Genomic DNA, 17,241 nt, shown 5'->3' on the forward strand with positions numbered 1-17,241 from the left:
GATACCCACTCTCCCCCACAAGGAAACTGGCCTCCTTGTGGGCTCTCAGTAGATGTTTGTTTCTCTCCAGGAAAGAACCTGAGAGAATAGAATCCTGCTTAATCCTCCCAACCACTTGTAGTCACTGTTGGGTTCCATGTTTTAACAGTGAAACCCATGCTCAGAGAGGTGACAGAAACCTTCAACGAGTCAAAGGAGCAAGGCCTGATTCTATACATTATTCTAAATCTCAGATCTTCACTAAAGGCAAGCAAGTGCCTCTTACAGCAGTTGCAACTTCATGACCCTAACACCTAAAGGAAATAATTTTGCAGTGAGTGTGGCTTTGGATTTTGGGGGACTTCTTGTCTCCAACACAAATGGAGGCTTCCAGATCCCTCCAACATTGTCTGGCCTTGACTGTGCCTCGGTAGCACCAGTTTGCATTTACAAAAGGTCTAGCTTGTGTTTTATAGAGACAAGACAAGAGCTTTAGATCCTAAATGAAGAGCCAAACAAAAAGGCTTAGCTCCAGTTTTTTGGGAACAAGGAAGATCTTGTAAGGTAAAAAGAGGCTCCAGGAGCAGGAATCTCTTCTTAGAAGGACTCTCAGCTAGGTGGCCCCAGAACTCAGCAAAATGCAGAGCCAAGGTAGAAGGTCTTGGCTTGCACAGCCAAGACTGGATTTGCACAGCCAGAAGGATTTATTCCTGCCCGAAATGAGTGAGATCTCATTAATGTCACCATATCCAAAATCCCTTCCAAACTGAGTGATGGCAGAGGCTTTGGACCAGCTCTGAGGAGAGGGAGGTAAGCTGTGACTAGGAGAGGAGAACAAGGGTGAGTAAACAGAAACTACTGCATCCTAGGGAGTTCTGAAGGCATCATCTGAGAGTAGGAGCATACCAGTTACAGATGAGGAAAGTATTTTCCCCATCCCTTCTTTCTTTACACACTTTTTTTTGTCAAATTTTTTTGTCTTTATTTTTTTAATGTTACATTAAAAAAATATGAGGTCCCCATATACCCCCCATCCCCTCACCCCCCTCCTCGCCCCGTAATACACACTCTTTTCTAAATTTTGAGCTGCTCTGAACATGATGGCACAACTAAAGATGATATTGATGCTCCTGATCTTATAGAATGTGTTAGGAAGAGCTTTAAGTTTTATTCATTTCTGCTTTATTTAAAAGATGTGGTGGGAGTGGGGATAGGAATGGGCAGGAAATAGGCCTAAAAGGTTAAGGGACTGGTTTTGCTATGCAGTCAAAAGCAGACATTAAGTCTCTTGATTACTCAGGCCAGTGTCTTCTGTGTTGACAACACAAATGAGTCAAAACCAGTTTTTGTTTTTTTTTTTAAAAGAACCTGAACCCAAATTAGAACAAACTTTTTCCCAGAAAAATGTTAGAATAGAGCATATGTTTTCAATAAATCAGTAGAAAACAAATACTTTTATTTGCATGATGAAAACTAGCATGTCCAATCAAAATCACATGTGGACATGGAAGTGTTCTCTCCTTCACTCTCTTCCATTCTGCCCTTTCAAGAAAATTCCCTTTAGAGGCTTTTCTTCAGGTGCATTGTAGGACTTTTTAGGCAGGTGAGTCCAGGAACTATAAGGCAGGCCACAGCTCTCATGGTCTTTCCTTCTTTCTAAGCTATACTTTCACAGTTCTCTTCACTCTTCCAAGACTGGAAGAAAATGATCACAGCCCAGGTGAGTTGTTTATTTATTCACCATTTTGCTTAATAGTGATAATGTGAGGTTTGTAAAGTGTCTATACATTCATATAAAATAGTGAATGTTTAAGGTAACATCAGAGAAAATATAGAGCAGAGGTCAGCAAACTATAGTTCATGAACCAAATCCAGTTCATTGCCTGCCTTTTTATGACCTGCAAGCTAAAAATGGTTTTTGAATTTTTAAATGGTTAAGAAAAAATCAATATTATTTTATGCTGTGAAGATTACATGAAATTCAAATTCAGTGTCTATAAATAAAGTTTTATTGGGACACAGCCATAGATAGTCATTTATGTATTGTCTGTGGATGCTTTTGCTCTTTAAGGGAAGAGTTGTATAGATAAGACAGAGACTGTATGGCCCACAAACCTAAAATATTTACTCCTGGGCCCTTTACGGAAAATGTTTGCCAACTCCTTGTACAGAGTAGCTGATCTAGCAAAACAGTAGGGTAAAGATGCTGTATACGTAAATGTGGATCTTGTGATCCCACTGAGATATCAAAACTGAACATAAAAAAAATTTTTTTATGGGTTTCATTTGGGTGACATTGTGAACCTTCCATTGACCATTCTGCAGAAGTCCAGTTCATTTCCATTGACCATTCTGCAGAAGTGTTGTAATTTTTTTTTTTTTTTTTTTTAGGGAAGCAGAGGGAATAAGGCCAAAGCAGAACTCAGCTTAGCTTTTCAAGGAACCAATTTATTGTCATCAATTTCTGGTAGATAGTCTTCCTATAATCTTCTTGATCTAGGGTTAGAACCAAGAATACTTGAAGAATAAATGTATGGCATGCATTTAGAACAGCTCTCAGACAGGCTGTGTGCTCTGGTGGCACAGCACACAGTGCATATCTATAGTCCCACATATGTTTCTTCACTTCCCATTCTCTTTCCTGGCTCTTTCCACCTGCCTGGACCAGTGCTGCATATTATTTCCTTACAGTTTGCATCACTTTGGACTCTTGGCCTCTGCTGCACTTGGAACCACTACACACACCTTCCTTCTGGAAAGTCAACTCAAGCAGTTTCTCTGACCTCATTTCTCCTAATGCTTATGATTTCTTTCCCTCTTGTCCCTTAACTTAGCTTGTCCCTATGTTCTGTCTTTGGCCCACTGTTCTTATCTATCCACTCATTCTCCCTAACTCAGTGTATATTACTTATATATATAGTTTTCTTTTGTTTCAAATTTTATTTTGTTGTTTTTTCATTAATGTCCTTTTTCTCTTCCTGGATACAGTCTGGGACACCACATTCCATTTAGTCATCATGTCTCTTTAGACCTGTCTAGGCTGTACAGTTCTCTGTATGTTTTTGATGATTTTGAGAGTTTTGAGGAGGTATTTTGTAAGAAATACCGCAATTTCAGTTTGTCTGATATTTTTCTCATGATTAGACTGGGGTTATGGGTTTTTGGAAAAAATACTACAAGTTGAAGTGCCATTATCATATCACATCAGAGAGTATATGACATCATTTGTGATGATAACCTTGACTATTTGGTTCCATGAATATCTATATATTTTAAACAAATCAATTTTATTAATACATATATTAATAAAACATACAATCCATCCAAAGTATGTAATTGATGATATTTGGTATAATCACATAGTTGTGCATTCATCACTTCAATCATTATTAGAGCATGTCTTCCAGGTTCATCCATGTTGTCATGTGCTTTATGACTTCATTTCTTTTTACATGTTGTCATATGCTTTATGACTTCATTTCTTTTTACAGCTGCATAATAGTCCATTGTGTGTGTATAGTTTGTTTATCCATTCATTGGTTGATGGACACCTGGGTTGTTTCCATATTTTGACAATTGTGAATGGTGCTCTGAACATTGGTGTGCAGATGTCTGTTCATGTCATTGCTCTAATTCTTCTGGGTTTATATCTAATGGTGATATTGCCTAGTCACAAAGTAAGTCTATATTAAACTTCCTTCGGAACTGCAAAACAGTCTTCCACAGTGGCTGTACCATTCTGCATTCCCACCAACAGTGAATAAGCATTCCTATCTCTCCACATCCTTTCCAACACTGTAGTTTTCTCACTTTTTAATGGTGGCCAGTCTAATATGTGTGAAATGATATCTCATTGTAGTTTTGATTTGCATTTCTCTAATCACTAGCAATGTTGATTTTTTCCTTTGTTTTTTTTGCCATTTGTATTTCTTCCTGGACAAATGTCTATTTAAATCTTTTGCCCATTTTTTAATCGAATTGTGTGTTTGTCTTTTTATTATTGAGTTGTATGTCTTTATATATCATGGATATTAAACCCTTATTGGATATGTGATTTCCAAATATTTTCTCCTATTGAGTTGGTTGCCTTGTCAACCTTTTGACAAAGTCTTCGAGGTGCAAAAGCGTTTAATTTTTAGGAAGTCCCTTTATAAATTCTTTCTTTTGTTGCTCGTGCTTTGGGTGTAAGAGCCAAGAAACCATCACCTACCACAAGATCTTGGAGATGTTTCCCTGCATTTTCTTGTAATAGTTTTATGGTCCTGGTGAACTGTTCTGTGGATACAAGTTGACCTTTTACCCCACCCACTCCTGTTGTTGCCCAATGGGCTCATGAACAAAGTGGCCGTGGTGTAGGGATGAAAATTATGCATGTGCTCAGGAACATGGACTTCCCTTCTCCAAGGCCACCTTGGCTACAGTCAGTACTGAATGCCAATGTGTTAGCAGCAGAGACTTAGGCTCTTCCTGCAGTATGGCACCATTCCCCAAGGAGATCATCCTTCAGCCTGGTGGCAGGTTGATTACATTGGACCACTTCCATATGGAAGGTGCAGCCATTTGTTTTACCTGAAATTGACATGTATTCTGGAAATGGGTTTTCCTTCTCTGCATGCAATGATTCTACCAAAACTACCATCCTTGGACTTGCAGAATGTCTTATCCACCGTCATTTTATTCCACGCAGCATTGCTTGTGATCAAGGATCCTCTTCACAGTAATTGATGTGCAGAGATAGACATATGCTCATGGAATTCACTAGTCTTAACCCTGTTCCCTATCATCCTGAAGCAGCTGGATTGATAGAATGGTGGAATGGCTTTTTGAATAATCAATTATGGTACCAGCCCAGTGGCAGTACCTTGCAGGCCTGGGGCATTGTTTTCCAGGAGGTTTTGTAAATCAGCATTCACTCTATGCTCTAAATCAGCATTCACTCTATGGTGATGGTTCTCCCATAGCTAGGATTCATGGGTTCAGGAATTGAGTGGTGGAAACCGAAGTAATACCACTTACTATTGCCCCTAGTGATCCACTAGGAAAATTTGTGCTTCCTGTCCCTGCAGCCTTAACCTGTGCTGGTCTTACAGGTCTTAGTTGCAAAAGCAGGTGTGCTTCTACCAAGAGATGCAATGATTCCATTGAACCTGATTTTTTTGGGCTCCTCATGCCTTTGAATCAATAGGCAAGGAAGGCAATTACTGTACTGGCTGGGGTGATTGATCCTGACTATCAAGGGGAAATGGGACTGCATTACACATTGCAGATAAAGAACAGTTTGCCTGGAATTCAGGAGATCCTTTAGGGTGTCTTTTAGTACTATCATGCCCTGTGATTAAAGTCAATGTAAAACTGCAATGTCCTCATCGAGGCAGGACTGAGAATGGCCCAGAAACTTAAAAAATGAAGGTTTGAGTCATCCCACCAAGCAAAGAATCATAGCAGCTGAGGGGATTCCTGAGGATAAAAGGAACATGGAATGGGTAGTCAAAGAATGTAATGTTAACTATGAATTGTGACCACTTGACCAGTTATAGAAAGGAGGACTATAATGGTCATGAATATTTCTTTCTTGTTTTCTTATATTTTTGTATGTTATTCCCTTATCATGTGACATAATTTGTGTTGGTTTCATTTTGTAGTATTTTAGTTACAGAATGTCAAGTTTGGAGTGAATGTTACCCAAGGACTTACATCCTGTTCTTGGGGGATTTAGTGCATTTCCAGTTTTACAAAGGACATTTGAGTATTGCTAGGCATTAAAAAAATAAGTCTGTTATTGTTTTTATGTAGAGATTAAATATGGTTTAAGGTGATATATGTCTGCCAAGTTGTCAAGGACTGGATTGTGATGGTTAGGCTCATGTGTCAACTTGGCCAGGTAATGGTGCCCAATTGTTTCGTCAAGCAAGCACTGGACAAATTCTACTCCAAGGACAGTTCATGGACTTAAATCATCATTGAGTTGATTGCATATATGGCCTATTACATGTCCAATCAACTGAGGAGATTGCCATCAGCAATGAGAGATGTCATCCATTCAGTGGAAGGCCTTAAAAGGAGAAGCAATTTCAGCAGAGAATTCCTATCTCTACTCACAGACAGCTTTTCCTGGCTGGGGGAACACAGTGAGGACCTTCGCTGGAGTTCCTGAATTGCAGCCTGCCCTGTGGAATTTGGACTCATGCATCCCCACAGTCATGCGTGATAATTTTATAAAATCTCATCTTATTTGCAGATATCTCTTGTCAGTTCTATTTTCCTAGAGACACTGAGTAATACAGATTCCCTCAGTTTGGTTTTGTCTGATGTTTCCTGATGATTGAACTTGAATTATACATTTCTGGCAGGAAAACCAGACTTTAAATTCATAATAACAGGTTGTACACATCATCGATTTGTCCTTTTATTGCTTTTATTGGTTCCTATCACTGATTAAGATGATGACTGTAGGGACCTTTAAATCTAATTAAAAGATTTTGTACTTATCAATTCATAAGTAATTATTACATGTTTTGTAGGGTGATACTTTGAGATTATCCTTTTCTCAATCTTTCACCTACTAGTTTAGCCTTCATTGATGATTCTTGCCAGAATCAGTTATTATTATAGTCATTGTCAGATGATGATTTTCTAATTTTATCTTTCTTTCTACATTTATTAGATGGATTCCATTGTAAAAGAATTTTCCTCCTCCTCTGTTTACTCATTTACTGATTTCAGTATGAACTCATAGATTTTTATTTTATTCAATGGGATATTTAATAGATCATTACTACCATTTATTTATTTCAGTGCTTCAATTGTCCAGCAATTAACCTTTGGGGCCCATCAAGCTGGTTTCTTTGTCATCTTGATGAATACCGATAAATTTAAAAAAAAATTTTTATAATGTGGTAGAATACACAAAACAGGAAATTTACTATTTTAACCATTTTGCAGTATACAATTCAGTGGCATTTACTATATTCCTAGTGCTTGACCATCACCTCTATCTAGTTCCAAAACATTTGCCTAACCCCAAAGGAAACCCCATGCAAATTAAGCAGTTACTCTCCATTCATTCTACCACTAGCCCCAGGCAACCACTAATTGGCTTTCTGCCTCTAAAGATTGGACTATTCATATAATTGGAACATTTTATATAAATGGAATCATAATTCTTGAGTTTGACTTCTTTGACTTATGTTTTCAAGGTTCATGTTATAGCATGTATCAGCACTGTATTCCTTTTTATAGTTGAATAACATTCCTTCTTATGTAAATTTCACTGGAGGTTTATCCATTCATCAGTTGTGGACATTTGAGTTGTTTCCATCTTTCAACTATAGTTAATAGTGCTGCTATAAAGATTTGTGTACAATTGTTTGTTTGAGTACCTGTTTTCAGTCCTTAAGGGTATATACCCTAGGAGTGGAATTGCATGGTCAAAAGGTAATTCTATGTGTACCTTACTGAGAAAATGCCAAACAGTTTTTTCATAGTGCTACACCATTTTACGTTCCCAGCAGCATTGTCTGAGAGTTGCAGTTTTCCTACATCCTCACCAATGTTATTTTCTGCTTTTTTTCCTCCCAATAATAGCCATCCTAGTCAGTATGAAGTTGTATATCATATTTTCTTTCTTTTTTTTTTTTTTGTCTTTAAACTTTTTATTTTGAAATACTGTCAGACTTATAGGACAGTCACAAAAATAGTAAACACTCCATACAGAGAACTCTAACAAACCCTATATCCCCTAGATACCCAGAACCACCAATTTTAACATTTTGCCACATTTGACGTTATCAATTTGTCTAGATTATTTAGTTTATTGGCATATATTTGTATATAATAATCTTTTATAATCTTTTTATTTCTTTAATGTCAGTAGCAATGTCCCTACTTGCATTTCTGATATTATTTTTGTGTTCTCTTTTTCTTTGTCTGAATAAAGGTTTTCAAATTATACTGATCTTTTCTAACAGCCAGCACTTGGTTTTGTTGATTCTATTGTTTTTCTATTCTGTTTTACATTTCTCTGTTCTAACATTTATTATTTCCCTCCTTCTGGTAACTTTGAGTTTGGTTTGCTATTTTTTCTACATCTCAAGCCTTAATACTTAGCTGTTTATTTGAAATCTTATATTTTAATAAAGCTGCTTAAAGCTATAAATGGCCCTGTGTGCACTCCCTTTGCTGTATTCCATAAACATTGGTATGTTGTGCTCTGTTTTCATTAATCTATATGTAATTTCTAATTTTCCTTGTTATTTCTTCTTTGATCTATTGGTAGAGAGTGTGTTGTTTATTTTCCACATATTTGTGAATTTTTCACCTTTCTGTTATTGATTTCTAGCTTCATTCCATTGTGGTCAGAGGTGACACTGTATGATTTCAATCTTTTAAAATTTACTGAGACTTTTTTCAGAAAATGATCTATGTACACTGGAGAAGAGCATGTATTCTGCTGTTGTTGGGTGAGTTGTTCTATATATGTGTTTTAGGTCTGTTCAAATGATCTGTTTCCTTATTGGTCTTCTGTCTGCTTGTTCAATTCAGTTTTTTTTTTTTTTTTCAGAAGGTACTGGGGATTGAATCCAGGACCTTGTACGTGGAAAGCTGGTGCTCAACCACTGAGCTACACTGGCTCCCCAGTGAAAGTTTTTTCATTTGTTTCTTTTGTTTTTAGGAGGTAACAGGGTCAAACCTGGGACCTCATATATGGGAAGCAGGCACTCAACCACTCAAGCTACATCCATTCCCCACAATACAATTTTGAAAGAGTGCCTTTGAAATCACCTAGTGTTGTAGATCTGCTTATTTCTCCCTTCAATTCTGTCAGTGTTTGCTTCATGTGTTTTGGGACTCTGTTGTTAGGTGCATATAACAATATGGAATATTTTTCTTTGTCTCATATAAGAGTGACTTAAAATCTATTTTGTCAGTGAAAATTGGATTGTGTGATTGGGACTCAGGTATGTATTTCCAGTTCACCATTGGCTTCCTGTTACTCATAGCAATGATCTCCAGGTGAAGGGTAGTGGTAGAAAATTATACACTGGATGAGTGTGCAAGATAATCCTGTATTCTACCATTTACTCTAGATTCTTTAAGGTGTCAAAAGAAAATACAGACATGTCTCTTTATACCTTTTTTATGTAAAAAAAAGGACAGAATTAGCCTCTGCTGATTTGTGTATTGACATTTTATTTAATTTATAAATAAATGTAAATTAAATTGGTGGTTGTTCAAAAATATTTTACTGACTTAGGTGAGTGATTAAATATTTTAGAGATCACTAATAGGTTTAAAGCCAAAATATTTCCCAGTCTTCCTTGCCCACTCCCAGTGCTTCTGTAACCTTTAGCCCACTACAGGTTCGGACTTGATTTCCTGTTTTTTGCACAGTTCCATTGACTTGCCACATGTTTTTTTCAGGTCTTAGTTTTTTTTATGGTTTTGCCCCATATTTGCAGAAAAACTACTATTCATACTTAAGCAATGAATGTTTTATCCCCTGAGTGAAATCCAAGGTGCTAGCACACTCTCACATGATCTTGCACTGAATCCTTTTTTGATCCCTGTTTGAAGTGCACATATTTGTAGTGTAGGTCCTTTAAGTCCTGTAGTAGGTCCTTCAAGTCATATAGTAGGTACATCTTTGTATTTATGTGCCCTATGAGAGAATAAGCTCCTTGAGACCAGGAAGAGTATTTTATTCCACTTGGTACACTCAGAAACCGACGCAGATCCAAGTACATGTGGGCACTCAGATACTTTTGCAGTAATAAAGTAATTCATTGACAAGGTATTTATTTTTTACCCACAAAGTATAACACAAAACAAAGTTTATAGTAGAGATCATTTGGAATATATTCTGATCAACTTTCAATAGTAAAAATGGTAAGAATTAGACCTTAAATACCTTTTTCGCATCACCTGATGCTGACCGCTTCATACTGAGCAGAAATGTGCTGTTCCAGGGATCACTGTCCTTCAAGGATGTGACTGTGGGCGTCACCCAGGAGGAGTGGCAGCACCTGGACCCTGCTCAGAGGACCCTGTACAGGGATGTGATGCTGGAGAACTACAGCCACCTCGTCTCAGTGGGTAGGGATTGTTTTCCCATGTAAACTACCAGTATGTATGTCCTTTCTTATTTAAAGAAACTTGTGGAATCTTTATAGAATTTAATATTTAGATTTGGGATTCAGAAATCAAAGAAAATTTATCCTTTTTTTGCATCATAAAGAATATGTTTTCCTCTGCCCCATGATGTGATTAAATGGGTTTTTTTAATTGTGCCCTGCTTGAGGTATGCTGTTCTCTTCCTTTATTTTATTTTTTTAAAAGATGTGTTTATTCATTTCTTCCCTCTCCCCTCTTTGCTCTCTGTGTCCATTTGCTGTGCATTCTTCTGTGTCTGCTTGTCTTCTCTTTAGGCGGCACCAGGAACCGATCCAGGAGCCTTCCAGAGTGGGGGAGACGTGCTCAATTTCTTGCACTACCTCGGCTCCTTGGTCTGCTGTGTCTCTTATTGTCTCTCCTCTGTGTGTCTTTTCATTGCATCATCTTGCTGCACCAACTCTCCACTCGGGCCAGCTTGCCATGTGGGCCAGCACTCCTGAGCAGGCCAACACTCTGCACGGGCCAGCTTGCCTTTGCCAGGAGGCCCTAGGAATCAAACCCTGGACCTCCCATATGGTAGACAGGAGCTCAGTTGCTTGAGCCACATCCACTTCCTCTTCTTGTCCTTTAGAGGCCTAGAAACCCATCCAGCTTGTCCCAAGTCATATAATTCTCATTCACAGGGTATTGTATCTGTAAACCAGAAGTAATCCTCAAGTTGGAACAAGGAGAAGAGCCATTGGTATTAGAGGAAGAATTGCCAGGCCAGAGCTATCCAGGTGAGTTAGTGACTATGAGGCAGATGAAATTTAGGATAAAATTAGACCACAAAGGCTTAGTTCAGAGTTTAAGAATCTTGATATGCTCTTCAGAAATAATTTTTAAACGCTTCAGACCTTTGAAAGTGGCATGTTACTATCACTAAAATACCCAGTATTACTCAATAAACCAATATCTCCCAGTTTTGCACAGAAACACTGTCCTTTTTTGAGATACCAGTTATACATAGTTGAGTACACAAATCTTAAGCATACATTTTAATACGATTTTGCATATATTTTATGGACAACCATGTGCCCATCATTGAATTGAAGATACAGAAAATTATCAGTACCCCACAGGCTTGTTGATATCCTCTTCCCAATATAAACACTGTCCCTCATTCACTGCAAAGCTGGCTACTATTTTAACTTCAATGGCCACATGTTTATGTGTTTTTGAACTTAAGATAAATGGAAATGTGGTATATATTCTTTTGTCTAATTTCTGTGGCTCAGCCTTATATCTGTGACATTTATGTTGTATGTTGTTCATTGTTTCATATTACTGTATAGCAACTATACCAAAGGTTATCTAATATTGAAAGATATTTGAATGGTTTTGATTTTTTGGATATTTGGGGAAAATGTTATAAATGTTGTGTATATCTTTTGGAGGACATAAACTCTCATTTCTGTTAGGTATATGACCAGAAAGAGTGACATGTTTAGCTTTAGTAATATTTAAACAGTTTTACACAGTAGTGGTACTAAATTATGCTATCTCCAGCAATGTATGAGAGTTCCAATTGCATTACATCCTTGACAACACTTAGTATTGTCAGCCCACTTAATTTAGCCATTCTGGTGATTGGTCTATGGTATCTTAGTTCTATTTCACTGGCAACTAATGATGTTGAGTATCTTGTCATATATTTGTTGGCTATTTTGATATCTCTTTTTGTGAAATAGCAGTTCAGGTCTTAAATCCATATTCTATTGTTGGGTTATCAGTCTTTTTCTTATTGATTTGTAGTTTTACTTCTTTTGTCAGTTGTATTTATTGAAAATGTATTTTCTCAATTTGTGCCTTCTCTTATCACTCTCTGAATAGTATATTTTGATGAACAGAAGTTTATTAAAAAGATTATCCTTTCTCCTACTGACTTGTGGTGGTATCATTTTCATTTATCTTTTATTTGATTCAATTTCTGGCCTTTCCATTTTGTTTTATTAGTTGATTTCTCCATCCTTATGACAATACCACTTTCTTTTTAATTATCTTATAACTTAATCAAAGTTTTTGATATTTGACTATGTCAGCTTTCTAGCTTTGTTGTTTTAAAGAATGCCTTGGCTGCCCTTTAGCATAAAGGCATAATGTTGCCAAGGACATCTTTTCTTCTAATTTATTAATTAATTTACTTAAACATTTATTTTAATTAGGAAAGTTGTATGGTCACAGAAAAATCGTGTAAAAAATACAACATTCCTATATACTCCCCATATTTGGATAAGTGTAGTATATTTGTTATAATTCACGAGAAAGCATTTTTATAATTATACTGTTAACTGTAGTCCATCATTTACAACAGGGTTCACTGTATTGTACAGTTCCATGTTTTAGCTTTTAATTTTTACTCTACTGTTTATACAACCTAAAATTTTCCCTTTTAACCATATTCATATGTATAATACAGTTTTGTTAATTACACTCACAATGATGTGAAAAATTTTACAATCAAGCCAAACAGAAGTTCTGTGCAAATTAAATTAAGCCTTAAGTCCCCTTCCATACCCCTAACCTACATTCTACATTCTACATTCTAGAGTCTAACTTTATGAATTTGCTTATTCTAATTTCCTATCAGTGATATCATACCATGTTTATTTTTTAGTGTCTGGCTTGTTTCACTCAACATAATCTCTTCCAGGTTCATCCATGTTGTCACATGAACCAGAACTTCTTTCTTTATATGACTGAAAAATATTCCAGTGTATGTATATACCACATTTTATTCATCTATCCATTCATTGGTTGATGCTCATTTGGGTTGCTTTCATCTTTTGGCAATTGTGAATAATGCTACTATGAACATCAGTAAACAAATATCTGTTCAAGTTCCTGCTTTCATTTCTCTTGGATATATATCTAGTAGACGGATTGCCAGGTCATTTTTTTTTCTTTATTTGAGAAGTTGTGGTTTACAAAACAATCATGCATACAATATAGTATTCCCATATACTACCCAAACAACAAAAACTTGCATTGGTGTGGAACATTAGTGTAGCCACTCCAGCTCTCTTTTGGTTGCTGTTTTTTTCCATCCTTAAACCCTTAGCTTAACTTGTATCTTTGACTTTAATGTGAATCTCTTGGGTCATGGCTTTTTTATTGGTTCTGCTAGTCTCTGCCTTTTGATTGGAGAGCTTAATCCATTTGGCATTTAAAGTCGCTACTGATAGAACAGAACTTTCTTCTGCCAGTTCGTTATTTTGCCTTTGTAAATCTTATACATTTTTCATCCCTCACTTCCATTAATGCCTACTTTCATATTTATTTGCATTTTTGTGCTGCACTGTATTGTGTGCCTTCTCATTTCTATCTGGATATATTTTTCATTTATTTTCCTTGTGGTGTCCAGGGGGTTAAAATTTAACATCCTAAATATGTAATAATCAAATTTGTTTTGATACCAACTTAACTTCAGTAGCATGAACATATAATTTTCCTTTTCCCCTTTGTCCCTCACCATTTCTTTTGTTCTTGTTACCACTTATATCTTTATACATTCTCTGTCCAAAATCGTAGATTTATCATTACTTTTTATGTATGTGATTTTAGCACCTGAGGGAAGTAAGAATTGGAATAACATTCTAAACAATACAATAATTTGACATTTATAATTACCCAAATAATTATACTTTTTTTACTGCAAGTCTTTATTTCTCTTTTTAAAAATTGTTTTTAAATAAGCTTTAGATTTTATAAATATTATATAAAAAATATAGGGGATTCCCATATGCCTCACCACTTCCCCCTCCAACACTGTCCCACAGTAACAATATCCATCTTTAGTATGGTGCATTTGTTACAATTGGTGAACATATATTGAAGCATGAATACTACCATGGAGTAATTTACATTATAGTTTACACTCTGTCTTGTGCAATTTTGTAAGTTATGAGAAAATATAAAATGACCTTTATCCATCATTGCAATGTCATGCAGGACAATTCCAGCATCCTGAAAATGCCCCCATATTACACCTATTCTTTCCTCTCCCTCCCCTTTAAACCTCTGGTGGCCACTGCCTTTATATCATTGATAAAAGTTCTTCCATTGCTAGAATAATAGTAAGTCAATAATAGAGTAATAATAAATCTACTTTAGTCCATTGTTCCTTCCCTAATCTTGAGAATTTGGGGATGGTGATGCCCACTGTGTTTCTAATTGAGAGGGGGCTTAAATCCCATGGGGCAAATGGATCTATCTTGCTTACAGTTGCAGATGCTCTCTGTTGTTTAGGATGGGCTCCATCATCATCTCCTTGTTAGTTGTCCTGGATGAGTCCAGTGAACTGGAGAGTAGGTGTTGCAACTCTGCTGAGATTCAGTGCTTAACTTTAAGGCACATGGATGGACTGTAGATTTAAGTCTTTGGGAAATATATTTATTATATTATATACAGTGCTAATTATAGGTTCAAATAAAAGGGGCAGTAGAGCCATGTTTAGAGAACTTAAATGATGGTAGCTGTTACTCTGGGGAGCATAACATCCAAAGTAAGGCCCACTGACAGGGTGCCACATTCCTGAGTTTGTCTGCAATGCTGATAGTGCCTGGATGTCTCTAGAGCCCTCAGAAGCCCCACTACTTGAGACACACTATTTACTGTGGCAATCAATGAGGTCCTGCTGAGACATGCATAAGCCTAACCTCTGAGATCAGAAGGAGCTGGGACTATGGAGCCTGAGGAGGAAAGAGGAAGGCTGAACCCTCACAAATGTAGCCTGCCATCTTGCTTCAACATGTGGCAACAGTTTGGTGAGGAAGTACCTCTTACTGTACCTGGAGTTGGACTCCTTAGGGCCTTGTAACTGTAAGCTTCTACCCCAGATAAGTACCCTTTATTAAAGCCAACAGATTTCTGATACTTTGCATCAGCACCCCCTTTGGCTGACTAATACATTTAGAATGTCATATCGTTCATTCACTGTTTTCCTGATATCCTGTAGGTCCCTCTTTGTACTTTCTGTTATCTCCTTGAGCATTTTTAGATTTAAAAAAAAAAAATTTAAGCATGTTTAATAACAATTACCTAAATTCATAAAGAAATTAATTTGGGGAAATGTGTTTTGCTCTCCTATCCATTAAATGCATTTTCACTGTGAGTACTTCATACTTACATTCATTCAGACTCAGAAAATGCCACTTATAGCATTTATATCAAACATAGCTGTTACAGTTAGTTCACAAAAAGAGCTTAAAGCACAAAGTTTCCATTTCCAAAGGTCCTAAGTCTATCTTCAAGCAGTGGAGAGTAGATGTTACCACAGCCACTGCACATGCCACTTTATACAACATACCTTTGTCTGTAAAGCAAGGTATATATCTGAAAATAATATATTTGCTCTGATTACGTATTATAGTTATGAAGTAGTCTTAAGATATAGGAAAAGATATACTTCAAACAATTAGTCCCTCAGAGTAGAGACAGTTTTGTAAAAAGCCTGTAGGAGAACAAGGCCTATAAAATCCATTGAGAATCCCAGTCTGGCGGAGACCTCTCTTTGATCAGCTGGAGTGATGGTACCCAGGTGAAGCCCTGTCTGAAAGGTTCCAAATTAATTTCAAGGAAACGGAGCCAAGAGAGGGACTCTGGCTGGCCAAGCCTTGGCAGCCGTCACCTGTGTGCAGGAATCAGTTACACACTAGTCCCAGAGTTAAAGAGCCAGGGAAGGTTCAAATCCCAGCCCTGCAGCCTCCATTATTACATTCAGGCTCACCTAAGTAAATGAACTGGAGGGAAAAGTTATTACATGGCTGAGAGATTCAATAAATGGATTAGTGACAGTTTTTATAAAACCTGTATTTGTCAACAACGCTTTGCCCCACAACAGAACATCTTCAATCCATAATTAATGTTTTAGATTCTCCTCAGAGGGACAGGCAAAGAGTTTTCCCAAAACTTGTTAAATGGATTAACATACCTTAAATATGTTCATCAAAGTGCTTATTTCATAATAATATAATCATAAAGGAGAGAAAATTTTTCTTTTCCTAAAAAGCAACAATAAATCAAACTGTAAAACTGTAAAACAAGAGTCATTGACTAAGTTTTCACTTAGTTACATTTGTGTATCCTAAATCCAGTTCCTCCTGGGACTCAATCTTCAATAAATTCTAACCAGAGCAAAATTCTGATAATCATGCTGAGTAAACACCATGACCTAACTCTTAGATATCAATTTTCTACTTCTCTGCATTATTGAAAATCAGATTCCTGATTGCATGTCATTTAATGAAAGAGGTACTCATTTCTGTTAAATCTGAAAATATCAAAACCTGTAGAATCACCTATTCACAGTTATTTTCTGACTCATCAACCCAACTGCAGGGACATATAAAAAGAAGTAGAATTTAGTTCATTATTTTTTAAAATATATTTTTAATTTATTTTTAAAAAATACTTAGATTACATAAAATGTTACATAAAAAAATGTAAGGGATTCCCACATGCCCCAATCCCCACACCTCCCACTTTCCATCACATTAGCAACTTCTTTTATTACGTGATACATTCATTGCAATTGATGAACACATTTAGCGCATTGCCACATAGCGTGGATTATACTTTACATTACAGCTTACTCTTTCACTCAATTTTATAGGTTATGGCAGGATATATGATGACCTGTATCTGTAATTGCAATGTCATTCAGGACAATTCCAACTCCCAAAAAATGCCCCCATATTATACCTCTTTTTCCCTCTCCTTGCCTTCAGCATCTCCAGTGGCCACTATCTCATCACTGATATAATTTCTTCCATTGCTAGAATCCCAATAAGTCCACTCTAGTCCATATTTTATTCCCCAGTCCTGAGGATTCTGAGATGGTGATACCCATTCCACTTCTCATTGAGTAGGAGCATCGATCCCATATGGCTGATGAATGGGAATCTCTTGCTTGCAGTTATAGACTCTCTCAGTTCTTTGGTATAGTGGTTGTCCATCCTCACCTCCTTGTTAGTGTTCTGGGTGAATACAATGACCTGGAGAGTAGGTGTTGTACTCCACTGAGGCTCAGGGCCCAACTGGCACATAGACAGCCCAAATATTCAAGTCTCTTGGATGTACACCTACCAGTCCCAGTACCAACTATAGATCCAA

The 17,241-nt window shown here is 36.8% G+C and overlaps 1 protein-coding gene across 1 annotated transcript in view; it reads left to right on the forward strand.

The window, feature by feature from the left end:
- Positions 1 to 1,684: 1,684 nt before the first annotated feature.
- Positions 1,685 to 17,241, forward strand: part of LOC101418726 (zinc finger protein 37A) — a 99,916-nt gene continuing 84,359 nt past the window's right edge. The window contains 3 exon segments of the mRNA XM_058299518.1: positions 1,685 to 1,699; positions 9,876 to 10,071; positions 10,773 to 10,868. Of these exon segments, the coding sequence (XP_058155501.1) occupies positions 1,685 to 1,699; positions 9,876 to 10,071; positions 10,773 to 10,868 (307 nt within the window).

Source organism: Dasypus novemcinctus, chromosome 6 (genome assembly GCF_030445035.2).
Source record: "Dasypus novemcinctus isolate mDasNov1 chromosome 6, mDasNov1.1.hap2, whole genome shotgun sequence".
NCBI classification, from domain to species: domain Eukaryota; kingdom Metazoa; phylum Chordata; class Mammalia; order Cingulata; family Dasypodidae; genus Dasypus; species Dasypus novemcinctus.